The 22,914-nt window shown below is 42.6% G+C and overlaps 1 protein-coding gene across 3 annotated transcripts in view; it reads left to right on the forward strand.

The window, feature by feature from the left end:
• Positions 1–22,914, forward strand: part of dapk1 (death-associated protein kinase 1) — a 228,556-nt gene that overhangs the window by 134,748 nt on the left and 70,894 nt on the right. For all 3 annotated transcript variants that reach the window (XM_078568201.1, XM_078568218.1, XM_078568209.1), the window contains exons 13-16: positions 1,742–1,840; positions 2,208–2,306; positions 6,499–6,597; positions 17,606–17,803. In XM_078568201.1, coding sequence (XP_078424327.1) covers positions 1,742–1,840; positions 2,208–2,306; positions 6,499–6,597; positions 17,606–17,803 — 495 coding nt within the window. The remainder of the gene's footprint in view (positions 1–1,741; positions 1,841–2,207; positions 2,307–6,498; positions 6,598–17,605; positions 17,804–22,914) is intronic.

Raw genomic sequence — 22,914 nt, forward strand, 5'->3', positions numbered from 1 at the left:
TTATCCTTTCCTGGTGATTTATTAACTTTGAGTACAGGTAGCCTAGCTAATACCTGCTCTTTATCAATTTTTAACCCATCCAGTGTCTCAGTTATTTCCTCTTCAACTATGACTTTGGCAGCATCTTCCTGGTAAAGACAGATGCACAGTGCTCATTTAGTACTTCAGCCATGCCCTCTGCCTCCATGTGTCCATCTGTTTTTTGGTCCCTTTCGGCCCACTCCTCCTTTTACCATTTTACTAGTTTTTACCCTTTTTACTATTTATATGCTTATAGAAGACTTTTGGATTCCCTTTTCTGTTAGCTGCCAATGTCCCCTCATACTCTCTCTTTACTGCTTTTATTTCTTTCTCACTTTCCTTTAAACTTACTATATTTAGCCTCGTTCTCAATTATATTATCCACTTGACATCTGTCATGTGCACCCTTTTTCTGCTTCATCTTCCCCTCTATCTCTTTCATCATCCAAGGAGCTCTGGATTTGTTTGTCCTACCTTTTCCCCTTGTGAGAATGTACCTCTTTAAAACAGCCACGGTTCAATTACAGCTTTGTCTGCCAATCTTTGAATCCAATTTACTGGCCCAAATTGGTTCTCATCTCCTTGAAGTTGGCCCTCCCCAATTATTTTTACTCTGGATTTCTCCATGTCCTTTCTTATATAGCCAGCCTAATCCTTATACTATGATCACTGTCTCCTAAACATTCCCCTACTGACACTTGGTCCGCTTGACACACCTCAAACCCAGTGAGGGGCGGAAATCCCACTGTTCACCAATTTAGCCTACCCATAGCATGTATTGGAGCAGAGCCTTTTGGGGATGGGTGGGGAAGAGGCAAGCAGTCCTCTATGACCCCCACCCCTGTAAAATGCAGCTCCATGTCTCTGTGATGGCTAATATATCATACTCATTTACTTCTTTTTGTGCTATCAATTCATCTGTCTTGTTATGAATGCTACATGCATTCAGATAAATACCTTTTGGTTCTGTCTTTTTACTATTTTTCCCTACTCTAACCTGAGTTGCTGGTGCGCTCTTAGGAAGGGACAGAGCGTATAAACCTGTCACACTGATTCGCCAATATACTGGTCCCAGCACGGATCAGGTGGAGGCCGTCCCAATGGTACAGCTCCCTCTTTCCCCAGTACTGGTGCCAGTGCGCCATGAATCAAAAATCATGTCTCCCACACCAAATTTTAGTCACACATTCAACCCTCCAATCTTATTTACCCTCTCCTAATTTGCTCAGTGCAATGATCAGTTTATTCATCCTCCCTGGAGTCCCTGCTCTCGTCCACACAAGCTGCAGGAACATTGAGCCTGTTGGACCATTGCAAGGGCTGATCCATTGCAACCTTCTGGATTCCCATACCTGCCTCTCTTACGGTCACAGCCTCCTGCCCATGACCATGAAGCAATTCTGATCTACCTAGCCAAAGGCATGTGATTGCCTCTTGGAACAAAGTGTCCAGGTAACTTCCCCCTCCCCATGCATCACAGAGTCTAAATTTCAGACTCCAACTCATCAACTGGGAACTGAAGCTCCTTGAGCTGCAGGCACACACTCCAGATGTGTTTGCCATGGACCGCACAGTATCCAGCCCGAGGGCCACATATTTGGCTCTTGAGCTAAAAGATGAGCACCCTTTAATAAGTATTCAACTTAAACAGAAGAGGAAAATTAGACACTTAAATCTCCATTTCCCACTACATTATTGAATTTGTTTAACCTTTCTGCAGCATGGAACACCTCCCCTGATGATTGCAGCTGGTTGTGGAAACGTCCAGATTCTTAACTTGCTCATCCAGAAGGGAGCAAAGATTGATGTACAGGACAAGGTTTGTACTGGAACTTCTCAAAAAGTAATGTTTATAACTGAACGTCTTTTATTCCTTGTCACTGAATTATCGTACACCTCACATATGTAAGTGGGAAGTCTCACGTTGTCATAAGCCATAGAAAATAAAAGTGGCCATTTGGTATCTATATAATTTCCCTAAAGCTCCTGCAATTTTAAGTAAAAGCCAGTTGCTATTTATGCAAATATATTTTAATGAATGTTTATTTAATTGACTGGGAATTCAGAAGTTTGTAAATGAGACTAATAAAGTTCACTTTCAAAAGTTACCTGAAAATTATAATGTTTCTTTTATGCATCAAATACTTTAGATGACTCTTTACAAAATTAATTTCATTTGCCTCTAGTCTGGCTCAAATGCACTTTATTGGGCAGCAAGACATGGCCATACTGAAACGTTAAAGTTCTTGCTTCAGAAAGAATGTCCATTGAATGTACAAGACAAGGTATGCAAATATTTAAAATTAATACCAATGTTACTTTCATAATGTAAGTAAATACATTCTTAAATTAGGTTTTTTATAAATTAATTTATTTGGATGGAGTTTTTAAAAAAAAAAATGTTTGTAATTGAATTGGTGAGAAGCTCTATCATTATTGTCTTGCCTGTAGATTCAGTCAATTTTCCGAACAGGATTTGGAATTAATAAAATTCACTATGAAAGGTATAAAATGTGACTTCAGGAAATGATCAGCTTCGGCAGCAGATCCATTATAATCTCAGATTTTAAAAATTACTCCTGGGTAACAAAATATGTTTTGTAGATATTTGAGAGTAAATATTTATTGTAAAGTGAACAACTTTCAACTACACCATCCTCTTGTTGGGCTTCATGGGACTGCCATCATTTCGTTCCACATTTACTCTGATAGTAGACAGAGCACCTTCAATGATGACCTCTGTTCCCACCTCTAAACCATCACTCTGGAAGTTGATCAAAGATCTATCCATGACACTTTCACTGTAATGTACATACTGTTCCTTGGTGATTATCCAAGAACATGGGGTGGCCTTCCAGATATACAGAATCACCCAGCTCTTCTTGTCCACAGTCCTTTGTAACCCCTCCACTGCCTCTGTGCTGTCAGACTATTTAATATAAAAACAAAAAACTGCGGATGCTGGAAATCCAAAACAAAAACAGAATTACCTGGAAAAACTCAGCAGGTCTGGCAGCATCGGCGAAGAAGAAAAGAGTTGACGTTTCGAGTCCTCATGACCCTTCAACAGAACTGAGTAATATTAGGAGCGGGGTGAAATATAAGCTGGTTTAAGATGGGGAGGGGTGGGGGGAGAGAAGTTGGGGTGGGGGGGGTGGTTGTAGGGACAAGCAAGCAGTGATAGGAGCAGATAATCAAAAGATGTCACAGACAAAAGGATCAAAGAGGTGTTGAAGGTGGTGATATTATCTAAACGAATGTGCTAATTAAGAATGGACGGCAGGACACTCAAGGTACTGCTCTAGTGGGGGTGGGGTGGAAAGACTAACAGGGCATTAAAGGTATAGATTTTAAAATAATGGAAATAGGTGGGAAAAGAAAAATCTATATAAATTATTGGAAAAAACAAAAGAGAGGGGGAAGAAACGGAAAGGGGGTGGGGATGGAGGAGGGAGTTCAAGATCTAAAGTTGTTGAATTCATTATTCAGTCCGGAAGGCTGTAAAGTGCCTAGTCGGAAGATGAGGTGCTGTTCCTCAGTTTGCGTTGGGCTTCACTGGAACAATGCAGCAAGCCAAGGACAGACATGTGGGCAAGAGAGCAGGGTGGAGTGTTAAAATGGCAAGCGACAGGGAGGTTTGGGTCTTTCTTGCGGACAGACCGCAGGTGTTCTGCAAAGCGGTCGCCCAGTTTACGTTTGGTCTCTCCAATGTAGAGGAGACCGCATTGGGAGTAACGAATGCAGTAGACTAAGTTAGGGGAAATGCAAGTGAAATGCTGCTTCACTTGAAAGGAGTGTTTGGGCCCTTGGACGGTGAGGAGAGAGGAAGTGAAGGGGCAGGTGTTGCATCTTCTGCGTGGGAATGGGGATTTGCCATAGGTGGGGGTTGAGGAGTATGGGGTGATGGAGGAGTGGACCAGGTGTCCCGGAGGGAACGATCCCTATGGAATGCTGCCGGGGCGGGTGAAGGAAAGATGTGTTTGGTGGTGGCATCATGCTGGAGTTGGCGGAATTTATATAGATATATATAATATATTATATATATATAATTTATATAGATTTTTCTTTTCCCACCTATTTCCATTATTTTTAAATCTATACCTTTAATACCCTGTTAGTCTTTCCACCCCACCCCCACTAGAGCTGTACCTCGTGTGTCCTGCCATCCATTCTTAATTAGCACATTCGTTTAGATAATATCACCACCTTCAACACCTCTTTGTTCTTTTGTCTGTGACATCTTTTGATTATCTGCTCCTATCACTGCTTGCTTGTCCCTACAACCACCCCACCCCTCCCCACAACTTCTCTCCCCCCCCACCTTAAACCAGCTTATATTTCACCCCTCTCCTAATATTACTCAGTTCTGTTGAAGGGTCATGAGGACTCGAAACGTCAACTTTTTTCTTCTCCGCAGATGCTGCCAGACCTGCTGAATTTTTCCAGGTAATTCTGTTTTTGTTCTGTCAGACTATTTGCCTGGTATCCAATCTTGGATGAGTCTCAGCTTCCTCCAGCAAAAAGTTCTGGGGCAGGATTTTTCAGTTGGCGGGGTTTCTCGCCCTTCCACCTGAAGAGTTGATGGGGATCGCATCCTCGCCGATTACAGTGGCCGCACAGCCATTTAACACTCCAAGGAGCGTTAATTGGCTGGAGATGGGGCTTCCGTCCCTCACTCGGGCAAAAGTTCAGCCTCTGAGAGCTACCGGCCAAACTGACTGGCCAGTAGCTCTGAAGTCTCGGCAACAGCAGCAGTGGCCAGGACTGGGTCTACAAGCAGTCCCCAGATTCTAAGTCCCAGAGCCCAGGACCAGGTGAGTGCGGGGGATTTCACAATAGCAGGGGAGGCTGGCAGGTGGAGAGAGAAATATGGGGTCTTGGAGAGGCCAAGGAAAGGGAGACCTTAGCGGGGGTGCTGGATGTGGAAAGAGGGCCCATGAGGGAGGCCCTTCATACCCAATGCTCGAGCTGGGTGACCTGCCTCTGAACTCCCATCAGCGCCAAAGTTAAGGCCAGGCTGGAAGCAGCCTTTAAGTAACTAATAATGGCCACTTAAGGGCCTCATTTGTGGCGAGGGCGGACGAGCCACCCTAGGCCTCACCTCCCCGCATCAATTGGGGACAAGTTGGGCAAGGGTATGAGGGCGGCAGGGAATTTAACGTCCCCATTCTTCCTCCCCCCCCAGCTTAGAAACCTGCTGGCAGGACTGTAAAACTTTGCCAATGAACACTTGAGCCATCAATTTCTGGCCCTGTGACAAACTCCACTCCTTTGCCACTGATCCTATCTCTCTCTACAGCCACTGTTGCAGAATGAGTCAGACTCTTTGTAACCTCAGCACTCTGTTCAACCTCGCAATTTTTCTCTGCAGCAACGCTCATCCATTCTACCACCTCAGTCCCATCCACCACTAAAACCCTTGTTCATGGCTTTGTCACCTTCAGATTCAATCATTCCAGCGTTCCTCCTGCAAGCCACTCATCCTCAACCTGCCATAAAATCTAATTTGTCCAAAACTCTGCCCCTTATATTCTATCTTGCACCAAGTCCCACTCACCCATCATCCCCACCTGGCTGCACCATCCCCAACAGCTTAAATGTTTGTCATGGCCCATTTCTCATGGGTCTCTTTAAATTCCACTACAGTCTCATTGAGCTAATCTCCTACAACTCTACAAACCTCCACCCTTCACTCATTCTGTTCCCTGAGACAGCTTCATGTGCATACTTCCTTCCTTCACCCCATCACAGATAGTTCTCGGTTCGGTTGGCCAGTTTCCGGGGTTGTCTGGTATTTCCTCCATAATCCTTCTATTTCCTACTCTTTTAAGACTCTCCTTAAAAGCCACATGTTTAACCAAACTGTTAGTTACCCTTCCATAATGATATCTGCTTCTGTGTCTCAGTGGCTATTTTCTGCAAGTCCCTGTGAAGTGCCTTGGGATGTTTTTTCTACATTGAAGGGATTATACAAGTATAAGATCCTCTTTCTTCCTTATTGTTCTTCATCATAATTATTGCGCCTGGAACATTTCTTCTTTATCCAGGTACAGAGGCAAGAGAGCAATATTGAATTTAATTGATGGTTAAAGTGATTCTGCGTCCTTCTAAGAATTAGAATAATACAGCACAGGAGGAGGCCATTCAGCCCATGAGGGCAATGCTGGCACTTTTTAAAAGGCTTGCAATGATCCAGCACCCCTGCTCTTTCCCCATCTACATTAAACTACATTAAATAAAAGCTGCTGGATTACTGCTGAACTAATTTTTTACTTGTCCAGAGGTATTTTATTTCTACTTTAGTGTTTTAGTAGCTAAGTACTGGTACATTTTTTAAATGCTTTGTATTCAGAAAGCCTGACTGCAAGTCCCCTTATGAAATGTGTCCTTTGTATTATTCAGTGTTTGTTTACTTCATAATGAATTTCAATTCATGTGAAATTTTGAAATCTTAGTTTTGTTTATGTTTCACTGCAGTCTGGTGAAACTGCCCTCCATGTGGCAGCCCGCTATGGTAATGTGGAAGTGGTACAGTACCTCTGCAACGTTGGGGTTAACCCAAACCTTCAAGACAGGGTAAGGCTTAAAAAATTGATCTACTGCTTCAAAAATGACATTTCAATGAAATCACAATTCAATATATCGTCAAACAATTCAGTTTGGGTTTTTTGGGTCATCTGTTGTACTGGTACTTGCACATGGGGAGGCAATGGTGAAGTGGTATTGTCCCTGGACTGGTAATCCAGAGACCCAGGGTTTGAATCCCGCCATGGCAGATGGAATCTGGAATTAAAAGTCTGATGATGTCACTAACGTCCTTTAGGATGGAAATCTGCTGTCCCTACCTGTAGTTGACTCTTAATGCCCCCTGAACAAGGGCAATAAATACTTGCCTAGCAACGAATAAAAAAACATAACCAGGCAATTGATAGTCATATGAAATATGAATAGGACTAAAGTTGATAAATCCTCTGGGAAAATGCCATCATCTGTTATGAAGGATGTGATAATTGTGCATTTAGAAAATGATGGGGCAGAGTCAACATGGATTTATGAAAGGGAAATCATATTTGACAAACCTGTTTTTTGAGGATGCTACTAGCGGTGTTACTAGCAGGATAGATAAGGTAGATAGATAAAGTAGATGTGGCATATTTGAATTTTCAGGAGGTTTTCAATAAGGTCTCGCAAGCAAAATTAGAGTGCGTGGGTTTGTGGGTAATATACCGGCATGGATTGAGGATTGGTTAACGGACAGAAAACAAAGATAAATGGATTAGGGGAGGCGGTGGTGTAGTGGTATTGTCCCTGGACTGGTAATCCAGAGACTCAGAGTAATGTTCTGACCCGGGTTTAAATCCCACCACTATCTGGAATTAAAAGTCTAATGATGACTGTGAAACCATTGTCGATTGTCGTAAAAACCTATCTGGTTTACTAATGTCCTTTTCGAGAAGCAATTCGGCTATCCTTACATGTGACTCTTAAATGCCCTCTGGAATCGCCGAGCAAGCCACTCAGTTGTATCAAACCACCAAATAGTCTAAAAGGAATGGAACCAGACGGACCACCCGGCTTTGACCTAGGCATCAGAAATGACAACTCGGCCTTGTCGACCCTGCAAAGTCCCCCTTACTAACATTAGGAATCTTGTTTCATGGAATCACACCTTACAGACAATGTCCCAGACACCACCATCACCAGCCCTGGGTATGTCCTATCCCACCGGCAGGATAGACCCAGCGAGCTGATGGCACAGTGATGTCGGGAGGGAATTGCCCTGGTAGTCCACAACGTCAACTCCGGACCCCGTGAAATAAAGAACAAAGAAAAGTACAGCACAGGAACAGGCCCTTCGGCCCTCCAAGCCTGCGCCGATCATATTGCCCATCAACTAAAACATTTTGCACTTCTGGGGTCCGTATCCCTCTATTCCCATCCTATTCATGTATAAAGATCTCGTGGCATTAGGTCATACGTGGGCAAGTAAACCTCCTGCTGATCACCATGTACCCCACCCCTCCCCAACTCTTGAATCAGTGCTTCTCCATGTTGAACACCACTTGGAGGAAGCACTGAGTGGCAAGGGCGCAGAATGTACTCTGTGTGGGGACCTTCAATGTCCATCACCAAGAAAGGTTCGGTAGCACCACTACAGACCAAGCTGGCAGAGTCCTAAAGAATGTAGCTGCAAGACTGGGTCTGCAGCAGGTGGTGAGGGAACCAGCAAAAGGGAAAAACATACTTGGCCTCATCCTCACCAACCTGCCTGCCACAGAAGTACCCGTCCATGACAGTATCGGTAAGAGTGACCACTGGAGAAGAAGTCACGTCTTCGCATTGAGGATATCCTCCATCGTATTGTGTGGCACAACCACAGTCCTAAATGGGATAGGTTTAAAACAGATCTGGCACCTCGACTACGCAACCATGAGGCATTGTGGCCCATCAGCAGCAGCAGAACTGTCCTGGACCAAATCTGTAACTTCATGGCCCAGCATATCATTATCATTACCACCAAGCCAGGGGATCAACCCTGGTATGCACTAGGCATACCTAAAAATGAGGTGTCAACCTGGTGAAGCAACAACACAGGACTACTTGCGTGCCAAGCAGCAAGTGATAGACAGAGCTAAGCGATTCCACAATCAATGGATCAGATCCAAGCTCTGCAGTAATGCTACATCCAGCCGTGAATGGTGGTGGATGGTTAAACAACTCATTGGAGAAGGAGGCTCCACAAATATCCCCATCCTCGGTGATGGGAGAGCTGAGTGCATCAGTGCAAAAGATGAGGCATTTGCAACAATCTTCAGCCAGAAGAGCCGAGTGGATGATCCATCTTGGCCTCCTCCAGAGGTCCCCAGCATCACAGATGCCAGTCTTCAGCCAATTCGATCCACAAACATTCACTCCCTCTGCCACTGATGACAGTAGCAGCAGTGTGTACCATCTACAAGATGCACTGCAGAAACTCACGAAGCCTCCTTCCAAACCCTTGAGCACTACCATCAAGAAGGACAAGGGCAGCAAGCAGATAGGAACACCACCACCTGGAAGTTCCCCTCCAAGCCTCTCACCATCCTGACTTGGAAATATATCGCCGTTCCTTCACTGTTGCTGGGTCAAAATCTCGGAACTCCCTCTCTAACAGCACTATGGAAGGACGGTTCAAGAAGGCAGCTAACCCCCACCTTCTCGAGGGCAATTGGGGATGGACAATAAATGCTGGAACAACCAGCGATGCCCACATCCCATGAACAAATAAAAATAATAATTTCCAGGTTGACAGGCTGTGAGCAGTGGGGGACTGCATGTATCAGTGCTTGGGCCCTAGCTATTCACAATATATATCAATGATTTGGATGTGGGGACCAAATGTAATATTTCCAAGTTTGCTGGTAACACAAAAGTTGATGGGAATGTGAGTTGTGAGGAGGATGCAAAGGTGCTTCATGGGGATTTAGACAAGCTAAGCGAATGAGCAAGAACATGACAGATGGAATATAATGTGGAAAAATGTGCTTATCCACTTTGGTAGGGAAAACAGAAATGCAGAGTACTTCTTAAACGGGGAGAGATTGGGAAGTGTTAGTATCCAAAGAAACCTGGATGGTGTTGTTCATAGTCACTGAAAGCTTGCATGCTGATGCAACAATCAATTAAGAAGGCAAATGCTATGTTAGCCTTCTTCAAAGGGCAATTTGAGTGCAAGAGTGAGGAAGTCTTGCTGCAGCTGTATAGAGCCTTGGTGAGAGTATTGAGAGAGGTGGAGTATTGTGTGCAGTTTTCATCTCCTTGCTTAAGGAAGGATATACTGGCCATAGAGGGAGTGCAACTAAATTTACCAGGCCAATCCCTGACATGGCAGGATTGCTGTATGAGGAGAGATTGAGACTGGGCCTGTATTCTCTCGAGTTTAGAAGAATGAGAGATAACATCATTGAAGTGTACAAAATCTTTGTAGGGCTTGTCAGGATAGATACAGGAAGGATATTTCTCCTTGTTGGGGTGGTCTAAAACCAGGGGACACAGTCTCAGAATAAGAGGTAGGCCATTTAGGACAGAGATGAGGAATTTATTCAGTCAGAGGGTTGTGAATCTTTGGAATTCTTTATCTCAGAAGACGGTAGAGGCTCGGTCATTGAGTATGTTCAAAGCAGAGGTCAATAGATTTCTAGATACCAATGACATCAAGGGATACCGGGATAGTGTGGTGGCAGGCTCAAGGGGCCGAATGGCCTACTCTTGCTCCTTTGTTCCTTTGTTCTTTTCTATGTTCCTAAGACTAACATAAAGAATCAAGCTTGGAATATATCCCAATTTTGCCTCTCCTTCCAGTCATTTCTATTCCAAAGAGATTGTTAAGGAACTAAATTTGATATGCAATAAATGAAATTTGAAAAATAGTCCCTGTATTCTGAAAGTGCAACTACATTCGAGCTTGCTGTTTTATAAGCAAATTCTGGAACAAGTAAATATTGATGCATCCACTGTCCTAAAAAGCAGTAAGCACTTTTTAAGGGGACTTTTGTAGACTGAAATAGATTACATTGAACAAACATTTCCTAAAATTCTATTCTTTTAATAGAAATAAACATGTAGGTTTTAACTTTGGATTCTACTATCTTTTTAGTACTGTGTCCGTTTTATTGCTGAAAAGTGCAAAATCTGTTGAAGCTTTTCGTCTTGCACTCATCAGGAAAGTGACAAGAATACCAAATTTCAAAGGGAACAGCAATTTATACTGCATGAGAAAAGGGTGCTGATTGGTTGGCAAGTGGACTCTGGGTTCTTCTGTACTCAACCAGCCCATGCTTGTAAACCTCATAACAGTGTCCAACATTTAGATGTTGTCAATTGGACAGCACTTGCTGAACAATCCTGAGTGTGTGCTGAAAACCAATTTTAGGTTATCTGTCAAGCTCGCAATGCGGTTCACTTAGGCTTGTGAGAAGCTACATGTATTCATATGTAGGGCCCTGTCCTTTGCAAGGAAAATATGTTTAAGAACTGTGCTTTTTTCAATTAATGGGGACAACTGTTCCCTGGTGCATTTCCAATGGCAACACCTTTTCCAATCAGAGTCGACTTGCCTTTATTGAATTTAAGCAAAAGCTTGGGGGATAAATGCTCCTTCGTGCATTCTCCATGGCAATACCTGGACCAATCAGAGTCCACTTGCCAACCAATTAGCATTCTTTTCTCATGTGGTATAAATTATTGTTCCCTTTGAAATTTGATACTTTTGCACCTGGCCTGATGAATGCAAAACTAAAAGCTTTGACAGCATGTCTCCTTTTTCAGGAATGCTCAAGTTCTGTACAACCAAGTGACAAAGCGTATCCCTTTTACTTAATTTACGTAGTTTACTTTTTTCAGATTTTGTTTTCTTTAACCTGACCTGAAGATAAAGACCGTTGTTGAAGCACTGTTCTGTGGGTGCCTTCGTCCTCTAATACCTTATTGAAAAGACAATTCTACATGTATGTCTGGACATGGGATGTCGACAGACTTTCCCACAAAGTGGGAGTATCTTAAACTGATATTTTACAACAGGGGTTATTGGGAATTGCTCTGAAGTAAGACCGTTTACTTTTAACCTTCCATAGCCTGGAAACAGTGACGTTGATTTTGTTGTGCCTCAACTACTGGCTCAATTGGATCAGCTAACTCAACACTTCTGAGATCTTGCTCAGTTTCCATGGCTTAGTAGGACATCCAACGATGTATAGAATTTGCATGGTTATCTGTGCTTGAGGACTGAAATAACAGAGTACTGATTTTTTTTTTTTAAAAATCTCTTTATGGGCTGGCAATTTTACGATCATTCTGGTTTTCTTTTTCTCCACAAACCATTTGTCAAGTGAGGAACAGCCTAATTGTTTCCTGGCCTCTGATAGTATCCTTGCTCCCTAAATAAAAACAGAAAATGCTAGAAATACTCAGCAGGTCAGGCAGCATCTGTGAAGAGAGAGAAACAAAGTTAATGTTTCATGTCGATTACTTTTCATCAGACTGGGATAAGTTCGAGGTGTCATAGGTGTCGAGGTGAGCAAAAGGGTATGTGGGACAAGGACAAAAGGAAGGCCTATGATAGGGACAGAGAAAGGAGAGATTGAAAGACAGAAAGGTTAGTCTTAAAGAGCCAGAGGGAATGGCGATGATGCAAGAAAAGAATCAAAGAAGCAAAAGATGTGCCTGGAACAGGTGTGCTGCTGACTGAAAGCAAAAATAAGAGAAAAATCAAAATTTGCAAAGCAAAGGAAACAAAAGAAAGTTTAAGGTCTGAAGTTGTTGAACTCGATGTTGAGTTCAGAAGGCTGTAAAGTGCCTAATCAACGTCTCCTTCCCTCCGGCACTTTTCAGTAAGAGCATGCTATACTCATTCATAGTCAGTCCCCATTTTTAAATTCACAAATTTATGTTTCACTTACAAGTACCTTTATAACTGGGTCAAAGGGATCAAGCAGGCAATACGGGCTGCTGCAAAGATGAGGGAGAGATTAAGTCACACCCACTCTTTGCACTGGATGCTGATGACATTTCAAAATTGCGACCACCCACACCTTATACTCAGTGTATAAGTCAACCACTGTTTTTGGAGGGATTTTTCGAGGCTTCAAAGGTTGACTTATATGCCAACATCTGTGGAACTTGTAACTTGCTGTTTAACCCAGAAGGGGTGTTTTGGGCCTTGGATGGTTAGGAAATGGGAGGTAAAAGGGCAAATATTACATGTCTTGCATTTGTACGGAAAGGTGCCATGGGTGTTGGGGGTGACCGTCTTCCATCCTATCACAAACCTTCCTTTGTTCTTGTGCCACCACCCCTTGCTCAAAACCTATTACATCTCTTTCCATTGATGCTGCCTGACCTGAGAATTTCCAGCATTTTCTGTTTTTATTTCAGAGTTCAGTATCTGAAGTATTCCGCTTTTCGATTATTCATGCTACCTGTCAGGAGACTCTCTAATTTTACACTCCTTTCCCCTGGAAATTGCAATCAAGAATTTGTTTATAGGAAATGAATTCAATACCCTGTGTTGTTTGAATGTACACTATTTTATATGGTTTTTAGCAAAAGGCACTTAACAGCTGCGAGAGGTGTAGAAAAAAAAAGATTTAAGGCACATGATGAGGCCAACCATGTTCGTGCCTGCCAAAAAGAGCTATTCCCACCTTCCAGCCCTTGGTCTGTAGCCCTGTCGGTTACAACGTTTCAGGTGCATAGCCAAGTGTTTTTTAAATGCAATGAGGCTTTCTGCAACCCTTTCAGGTGGTGAGTTCCAGAGTCCACCATCCTTAGTTATCTACAAGAGGTATAGTATCTGCTGCAGTAACACTAAATGAGAGAATTTCACTGTGTTGCATCATTGAATGGTAAGAAATTTATTCACACCCATGATTACCTATACATGTTGTCAATCTTGGGTGCACTACACAAGAGAGTGATTAAACCTAAGGGCAGTAGTTTTCTGCAAGGACGGATGCAGAACATCCTGGGAACTTTCCATACATCCCTCAACAGCCAGTGTGAATAGGTCAGGCAGAGTGTTCTCAACAAGAAAATTGTGTGAAAGTTCCAACAACAATAAAAAGAGCAGTGTCGAAATGAGACATTATATCTGACAGAAGGTGGTTGGCATTTTATAGAAATAATACAAAATTAGTTTCTCTTCAAACTAAACGAGAGCATGAAGCAGCACCGAAGTAATCATCTATTTCATTTTATATGCAAGAAAGAAACATCTCTATCTGTGACACAAGAGCCTGTATCAGCAAATTAGCCGCTGTTTAGTATTTTTTGCACCATGTTCAACATCATATGGTGCTGCTTCATGCTCTCATCTGGATCTGGAAAAATTTATTAATTTTGCTTCCAATTTCCACCCCTCCATCATTTTCACATGGTCCATCTCTGACACTTCCCTTCCCTTCCTTGACCTCTGTCTCAATTTCTGGTGATAGACTGTCCACCAATATCCATTACAAGCCTACCGACTCCCACAGCTACCTTGACTACAGCTCCTCACACCCCGCTTCTTGTAAGGACTCCATCCCATTCTCTCAATTCCTTCGCCCCCGTCGCATCTGTTCTGATGATGCCACTTTCAAAAACAGTTCGTCTGACATGTCCTCCTTCTTTCTTAACCGAGATTTTCCACCCACGGTGGTTGACAGGGCCCTCAACCGTGTCCGGCCCATCTCCCGCGCATCCGCCCTCACACCTTCTTCTCCCTCCCAGAAACATGATAAGGTCCCCCTTGTCCTCACTTATCACCCCACCAGCCTCCGCATTCAAAGGATCATCCTCCGCCATTTCCGCCAAGTCCAGCATGATGCCACCACCAAACACATCTTCCCTTCACCCCCCCGGCGGCATTCCGCAGAGATCGTTCCCTCTGGGACACCCTGGTCCACTCCTCCATCACCCCCTATACCTCAACCCCCTCCCACGGCACCTTCCCATGCAACCGCAGAAGGTGCAACACCTGCCCCTTTACTTCCCCTCTCCTCACCATCCAAGGGCCCAAACACTCCTTTCAAGTGAAGCAGCATTTCACTTGCACTTCCCTCAACTTAGTCTACTGCATTCGTTGCTCCCAATGTGGTTTCCTCTACATTGGAGGGACCAAATGCAGACTGGGTGACCGCTTTGCAGAACACCTTCGGTCTGTCCGCAAGTATTACCCAGACCTCCCTGTCGCTTGCCATTTCAACACTCCACCCTGTTCTCATGCTCACATATCCGTCCTTGGCCTGCTGCATTGTTCCAGTGAAGCTCAACGCAAACTGGAGGAACAGCACCTCATCTTACGACTAGGCACTTTACAGCCTTCTGGACTGAATATTGAGTTCAACAATTTTAGATCATGAACTCTCTCCTCCATCCCCATCCCCTTTCCGATTTTCCCCCTCCTTTTTGTTTTTTTCCAATAATTTATATAGATTTTTCTTTTCCCACCTACTTCCATTATTTTTAAGTGTATTTCCATCCATTATTTTATCTCTACCTTTTAGCCTATTTCGATCCCTTCCCCCCACCCCACCCCGACTAGGACTATCTGTACCTGACTCGTCCTGCTTTCTACCCTTAATTAGCACATTCCTTTAGATAATATCACCACCTTCAACACCTCTTTGTCCTTTTGTCTGTGACATCTTTTGGTTATCTCCACCTATCACTGGCCCTCTATCCAGCTCTTCTTGTCCCACCCCCCCTTAAACCAGCTTATATTTCACCTCTCTTCTATTTTTACTTAGTTCTGTTCAAGGGTCATTGGGCCTCGAAACGTTAACTGTGTTCCTCTCCGCAGATGCTGCCAGACCTGCTGAGTTTTTCCAGGTATTTTTGTTTTTGTTTTGGATTTCCAGCATCCGCAGTTTTTTGCTTTTATATATGATATTTAGTTTGTGTGTAGCCATAAAGACATCCACTGATTGTTCAAAACCAATGAAGATTTAGTCAGTACTGATTATTTAGCCCATGGACAATAAAAGATAAAGAACTATAAGTGTTAGCAAAGGCCCTTGACGTTTATGGAACACTAAACAGAACATAAAGGCTCCATATAAGATAAAAGCAAAAAACTGCAAATGCTGGAAATCCAAAGCAAAAACAAAAATACCTGGCCAGACCTGCTGAGTTTTTCCAGGTATTTTTGTTTTTATAAAGGCTCCATACTTGACTACTGCAGTTTCATAGCTCACAATCATACTATTCATGAGCTGCTCAGGTATGTAAGAGCAAGTCAAGTAACCTTGCAGAAGTTTTTCAGCGTGGCGTTCATCATTCAGTGACAGTGTGAATGAATGTTCTTGTTGGAGGTTGTTTCCTTCCCCTAATCTACTCTTTGAGTTAAAATATGGTGCTTTTCAGGAATGGTTTATTTGTGTGCAAACCCATTAACATTTGTCAGTAGGCTGTTGGCCTATAGGGTCATCATGCCCAAGCCTGATTCTGCAATATACACATTAGAAAGGGTCAGTAGATACATATAAGGAGAGGAGATTCTGGTGATATGTTCTTTCCATTACTACGGTCTTGGCTAAGGTCAGCTACCTGAACAGAGAGCCAGAATCGAACCTGGAACTCTCGAGCCTCGCATCACACCATGCATTGCAGGTATTAGTTCAGTCACTGGGTGAGCTCATGCATGCTATTACTTTTCTTTCCATTCTTTCAAAATAAATCAGAATTTTGACAATATAGTATTACCATTGGATACACCGATGGGTGGTCTGGACCTTTCACCTCAACTTAGCTGATCCACCCAGAATTCCTCCAATACAACAACTGACTGTGTTAATCCTTTGCATGAGTTGGTCATTCCCTTGTGTGACTAGGAGTGTTCTGGCATCCATTTAAAAGCAATCAAGTATGATGTATGACTTCTGAAAACACTGAATCAGTGCTACCTAAAAGTATTGCAAGGTTTCATAAATTAAACCAACTTGTCAGCCAGTCAGACTGCCCAGTTCCATGAAACAAAGTACTGAATTCATAATTCCACTGACCGCCTCACCGAACCTGAAAAACTAATTTTATAATTGTGGAAAATCATTTTAATTATGGTAAATTCCAAATTTTAATATCTTTTTAAAAGTTTATCATATTTTAGTTTCTACTTTAATCCCATGTGTATGTTCCAATAATTTATTTAGTTCTCTGTAAAACTTGATTACATGTGAAGGATAATCAGTGCATTTTACTTCCTGGTTTGCTGTCTATGAGGACACTTCAGTGTGATTGGCTGCTTACACACACAGTGGAACAGGTTTTAAATTAACTACTTCTGTTTTTAAAATTCAAAAATGAAGTATCTATTTCTGACTAAACATCAACAAAATACAATAGAAGCCACTTTAAGTACTACAGTAACTTTTATAGGTTTGATGACATCATTGCTGGATGCCTGGAGATCCCCTTGAATTGGCATCAAATTAAAACTAACGTCAAAAAGGGGGAATCCAAGCTCCATCCTTGTGAGCAACTTCCTTCAAGGTCAGTGGCAGGTGCCATCATTTGCTGACCACAAAATCTGAGCTATAGTTACTTAAATCTGTTTATTTCTGTCTATGCTGTTACTTGAAGTACTCAGTTATTTCTGCTATTTAGATACTTTGGTTCCATCCACACAGTTAGCAAGTACTATTCTGTCTACAACTTTGATTTATTGTACCACGGAATTTCCATTTCCAATACTTGAACAAGATTAATAAACTTGCAATAATGTATTGAAGAGGTTCAATGCAATGGGTAATTTATGCTGGAAGTTTAACATACTCCTTCATTTTCCAGTCATTCAGCCAGCCTGTTAGTTGGCACGGTAGCACATGCTCAAGTCAGGAGTGCTGGTTGCATTGCAGGGACCTAAAGGTTGGGCTTCTGACCCTATACTAGACAGTGATGCTAAATACTTATAAATGAATCCACTCAGTCCCATGCAATTGCACAGTTGCATTATCCCAAAACCCTGGTGCAGCATTTCTAGTTCTGTTATCTCTTAACATTTTATTTTTGTTCTTAATTTGTTTATTGTTTTTAAAATTGTAACCTTTTTTGCTTTTCATTGTTCTAGGACCAAGAGACCCCTTTGCACTGTGCAGCTTGGCATGGTTACTATGCTGTGGCCAAAGCACTCTGTGAAGCTGACTGCTCTGTTCACATTAAAAATAAAGAAGGAGAGACTCCCCTCCTGACTGCAGCAGCAAGAGGTTATGTAGATATTGTGGAGTGTCTGATAGAACATAATGCTGATATGGATGAAATTGACACGGTAAGAACTGAACATATGGCACATTTGAATTTCCAGCTTCATAATATTACAAATCATTTCCTTTAGGGAATGATTGATTGTCACATGCACTGTGTTTGATTTGATTTTCTATAGGCTTTTCTGCTGGCCTTGGAGCTAGTTGATTGGAATCTTGGATGTGTATGTTTGCTATTTTGGCAGCAAAGCCAGTAAAGGTCCCCATTGCCGCCAGTGACTGCTTGCACACTGTAATGCTCTTTTTCAGTATCCACAGTAGCCATGTATTTCTTGCATTTGTTCTTGCAAAAGTGATATTACAACATTTATCATGTTGCTCTGTTCTTGACACATGCAGCATTAAGCACATGAGTCACTTCCTATGCTGAATAACATTCTATGAAAACAGATTCATTCTCAACAGAAAATTGTGATGCAATTCTGGTTACTTCAGGCAGCAATTCCTGCTGTAAGGAAGCAGAGCACTTTTATATTGACACTTGTTTAGTTAGGATTGCTGAAGACTAGCAACCATGGTTCAGGCATCCCATGTTACATTGTTAAATCTGGCTCTCATTCCATCATCGGGATGTAAATGAATAAAAAAGTGAATGTACAGTTCTGGTGTCAGGCAAAGATCAGGATTACAAGAAAAATCACATGGAGTGGTATATAAACACTGCTCTCCTGCAGTCCAAAGTGAATAAATTACGTTATTTTTTTGTTATGCTCTTCTGCTAACATCACCAAGTACCTGTGCACAATGAATGCGAATGCGTCAGATTTTCAGAAAATGGGAAATACAAGTGTAACACTTGTGAAAATAGAATTTTTGGTTGCTTTGCACTGAATTTGACATTTCTGCAACCATTGAGTTATTCCACACGAATGTTTGTGTATTACTTGCAATCACATGATTTTAATTGCCACATTTAGCGCAAAGCAACCAAAAATTCTATTTTCACAAGTGTTACATTTGTATTGCCCATTTTCTGAAAATCTGACACATTCGCATTCATTGTGCACAGATACTTGGTGATGTTAGCAGAAGAGCATAACAAAAAAATAATGTTATTTATTCAGTTTGGACTGCAGGAGAGCAGCATCTATATACCAAAATAAGTAGAAATGGCTTGCAAAATGCAGAACTCTTGGTTTGTCAAATGGAGCATTTGGAGTTTCAAATCTTTGTAACCAATGAGCTAATAAAAAGTCATCAAACCATGGAGGAACCAAAAGGGACAGGTTTTAGATTTTCTTGTCATGCTCCAAATGGAGGAATTAAATCAAATCCTTACAATGTTTACTGCAGCATCAAGAAAGAAAAGACTGCAAGTCGAATTCTAGATTACATTTACAGCATGTTTTCTTTCCTCCAAACTTGCATATGACCCCTTAAGATATAAAAACATGCTATGGTTATGAGCCATATAGACTGAGAAGATTTTAGTAGCAATCCTTGCAAAGCAGAAGTTGGATGAGGATATGACCGGGTTCCGTTATGAGACTGCTCACTCTTATCCAATGTACATGTGAATATGCATACGTACAGCCACAGGTAGTTTCTGTCCAACCTCACCTATGATGGATAGGTACGTGAGCAGGCAACTGTGGAGTGATAGCCCAGATGATATATCGCTGCTTTTGAACAGTGAACGTATGTTCAGCTGGTTTAAACAATGACAGTTCATGCTGGCAGACCAGCAAGGTTCTAAATTTAATCACTGGCCTGTGCTGGAGTATTGGTCGCAGCATATCTGGTTATGGTGTGGAAAATCAGCCAGCATTCCTGCTGCTGATGGCTGGAACTTGGGCAGAAAGCAAAGCAAAAGCTTTGGGACTATGGCCCAGCAACAGATGAAATCCGAAAAGGGGTTGGAAGGAAGAGCGTTACTGAGCAGGAGAAAGAAAGGGAGTAAATTGGGAAGAGAAACTGGTGAATACGGGTACTTTGCAGTTTTTGCTCTCAAGGGCTAAAAATGGAGTTAAATCATGAAGATTCCACCTGGAGATTAGAGAGGCAGAATTCAACAAATTGCTAGGCTGTTTATTTAAAAGTGGGGCCTGAATTTGCTTCCCAATTGCTATTTTTATGAAGTTTCTAAAGTAACATTTGGGATACCGTAAGAGATAGGAGCAGAAATTAGGCCATTCGGCCCATTGAGTCTGCTCCGCCATTCAATCATGACTGATAAGTTTCTCAACCCTATTCTCCCACCTTCTCCCCGTAACCTTTGATCCCCTTACCAATCAAGAACCTATCTATCTCGGTCTTAAGTACACTCAATGACCTGGCCTCCACAGCCTTCTGTGGCAATGAATTCCATAGGTTCACCACTCTCTGGCTAAAGAAGCTTCTCCTCATCTTTGTTCTAAAAGGTCTTCCCTTTACTCTGAGGCTGTGCCCTCGGGTCCTAGTCTCTCCTACTAATGGAAACATCTTCCCCACGTCCACTCTATCCAGGCCTTTCAGTATTCTGTAAGTTTCAATCAGATCCCCCCTCATCCTTCTAAACTCCATCAAATATAGACCCAGAGTCCTCAAACGTTCCTCATATGTTAAACCTTTCATTCCTGGGATCATTCTCGTGAACTTCCTCTGGACCCACTCCAGGGCCAGCACATCCTTCCTGAGATACGGGGTCCAAAATTGCTCACAATATTCTAAATGTGGTCTGACCAGAGCCTTATAAAGCCTCAGCAGCACATCCCTGCTTTTATATTCTAGTCCCCTCGAAATAAATGCTAACATTGCATTTGCCTTCCTAACTACCGACTCAACCTGCAAGTTAACCTTAAGAGAATCCTGGACTAGGACTCCCAAGTCCCTTTGCACTCCAGACTTCTGAATTCTCTCCCCATTTAGAAAATAGTCTATGCCTCTATTCTTCCTACCAAAGTGCATGACATCACACTTGCCCACGTTGTATTCCATCTGCCACTTCTTTGCCCATTCTCCTAACCTGTCCAAATCCTTCTGCAGCCTCCCCGCCTCCTCAATACTACCTGTCCCTCCACCTATCTTTGTATCATCTGCAAACTTAGCCAGAATGCCCTCAGTTCCTTCATCTAGATCATTAATGTATAAAGTGAAAAGTTGTGGTCTCAACACTGACCCCTGCGGAACTCCACTAGTCACCGGCCGCCATCCTGAGAAGGATCCCCTTATCCCCACTCTCTGCCTCCTGCCAGATAGCCAATCTTCAATCCATGCTAGTACCTTGCCTCTAACACCATGGGCTCTTATCTTACTGAGCAGCCTCCTGTGCGGCACCTTGTCAAAGGCCTTCTGGAAGTCCAAGTAGATAACATCCATTGGCTCTCCTTTGTCTAACCTACTCATTAACTTCTCAAAGAATTCTAACAGATTTGTCAGGCATGACCTCCCCTTGATGAAACCATGCTGACTTTGCCCAATTTTACCATGAACTTCCAAGTATTCTGAAATCTCATCCTTAATAATGGACTCTAAAATTTTACCAACGACCGAGGTCAGGCTAATCAGCCTGTAATTTCCCGTCTTTTGCCTCACTCCCTTCTTAAAAAGGGAGTTAGCGATTTTCCAGTCCTCTGGGACCCTCCCTGACTCCAGTGATTCCTGAAAGATTGCCACTAACGCCTCCACTATCTCTTCAGCTATCTCCTTCAGAACTCTGGGGTGTAATCCATCTGGTCCAGGTGATTTATCCAACTTCAGACCTTTCAGTTTTCCTGGCACCTTCTCCTTGGTAATGGCCACCCAAACTCACCTCTGCCCCCCGACTCTCTTGAACTTTGGGGATGTCACTCGTGTCTTCCACTGTGAAGACTGACGCAAAGTACCTATTCAGTTCCTCCGCCATTTCTTTGTTCCCCACTACTACTTCTCCAGCGTCATTTTCCAGCGGCCCAATGTCCACTTTTGCCTCTCTCTTACCCTTTATATATCTAAAAAAAAACTCTTGCAACCTTCTTTTATATTACTGGCTAGTTTACCCTCATATTTAATCTTCGCCCTTCTTATTTCTTTTTTAGTTGTCCTCTGTTGGTCTTTGTAGGCTTCCCAATCCCCTGGTTTCCCACTGCTCTTCGCCGCATTGTATGCTTTCTCTTTAGCTTTTATGCTGTCCCTGACTTCCCTTGTCAGCCATGGTTGCCTCGTCCTCCCTTTAGTATGCTTCTTCTTCCTAGGGATGAATTTTTGCTGTGTCTCCCAAATTACTCCCAGAAACTCCTGCCATTGCTGTTCCACTGTCTTTCCTGCTAGGTTCAGCTCCCAGTCAATTCTGGCCAGCTCCTCCCTCATGCCTCTGTAGTTGCCTTTATTCAACTGTAATACCATTACATCTGATTCCAGCTTGTTCCTCAAATTGCAGGGTAAATTCTATCATATTATGGTCACTTCCTCCTAAGGGTTCCTTCACCTTAAGCTCCCTTATCAAATCTGATACGTTTGCAAGACCTTTTTGCTTCTGCTTCAAAATTTCCTGAGGATATGATATTGACGCCCAGGTTTTTAGCAACAGTTAAAATATTTTTTCATTTAATGCTGATTGTAATGGGGAAGTTCCAGTAAAGTGCTGGTGGTGTGACTAGTTTCCTCACACGCAGCTGCCAAGCTCAGAATATTCTTGTGCTACAAGAATCTAAAACTTCCATCAAGTGCACCATTAACTGTGAACTGTATGAGAGTTGGAGTTGATGGGGTTAGTCTGCCATTTTATTTGGGTTTTTCCTAGATCCTTCCCTTTCTCCTAAATAATAGTCCTCTTTTTCTATGTTAGAATCATCCTTTTACTGTCGAAGTCCTAGAGATAAAATTGGTCTGAGCACATTTATGTCTAAAACCGAGGTTGTGGGGGCACGACTTATGTTGAGTTGGGGGAGGACCCATGCATGATATGGGGAAAGAATTCAACTTATGGGCAGGGGCCACAGAAGGATCCTGAATGATGCAAACTTGACTCCTACCCCACTTATAAGGTAACTAATTTGTTAAAAGGATCCTTTAACAAACATCACTCCCCTAGTTTACATATCCAAGGAGTTGGATGCCTATTTTAGGCATTTAAAAATTTGGTGTTAAGTCCAATGCCTCTACAGATTGGGCACAGGTTATCCCATTGCTAAATTGAAATGCTTTGTGCCCATTTCAC

The sequence above is a fragment of the Cetorhinus maximus genome, chromosome 2 (genome assembly GCF_964194155.1).
Source record: "Cetorhinus maximus chromosome 2, sCetMax3.hap1.1, whole genome shotgun sequence".
NCBI lineage: Eukaryota > Metazoa > Chordata > Chondrichthyes > Lamniformes > Cetorhinidae > Cetorhinus > Cetorhinus maximus.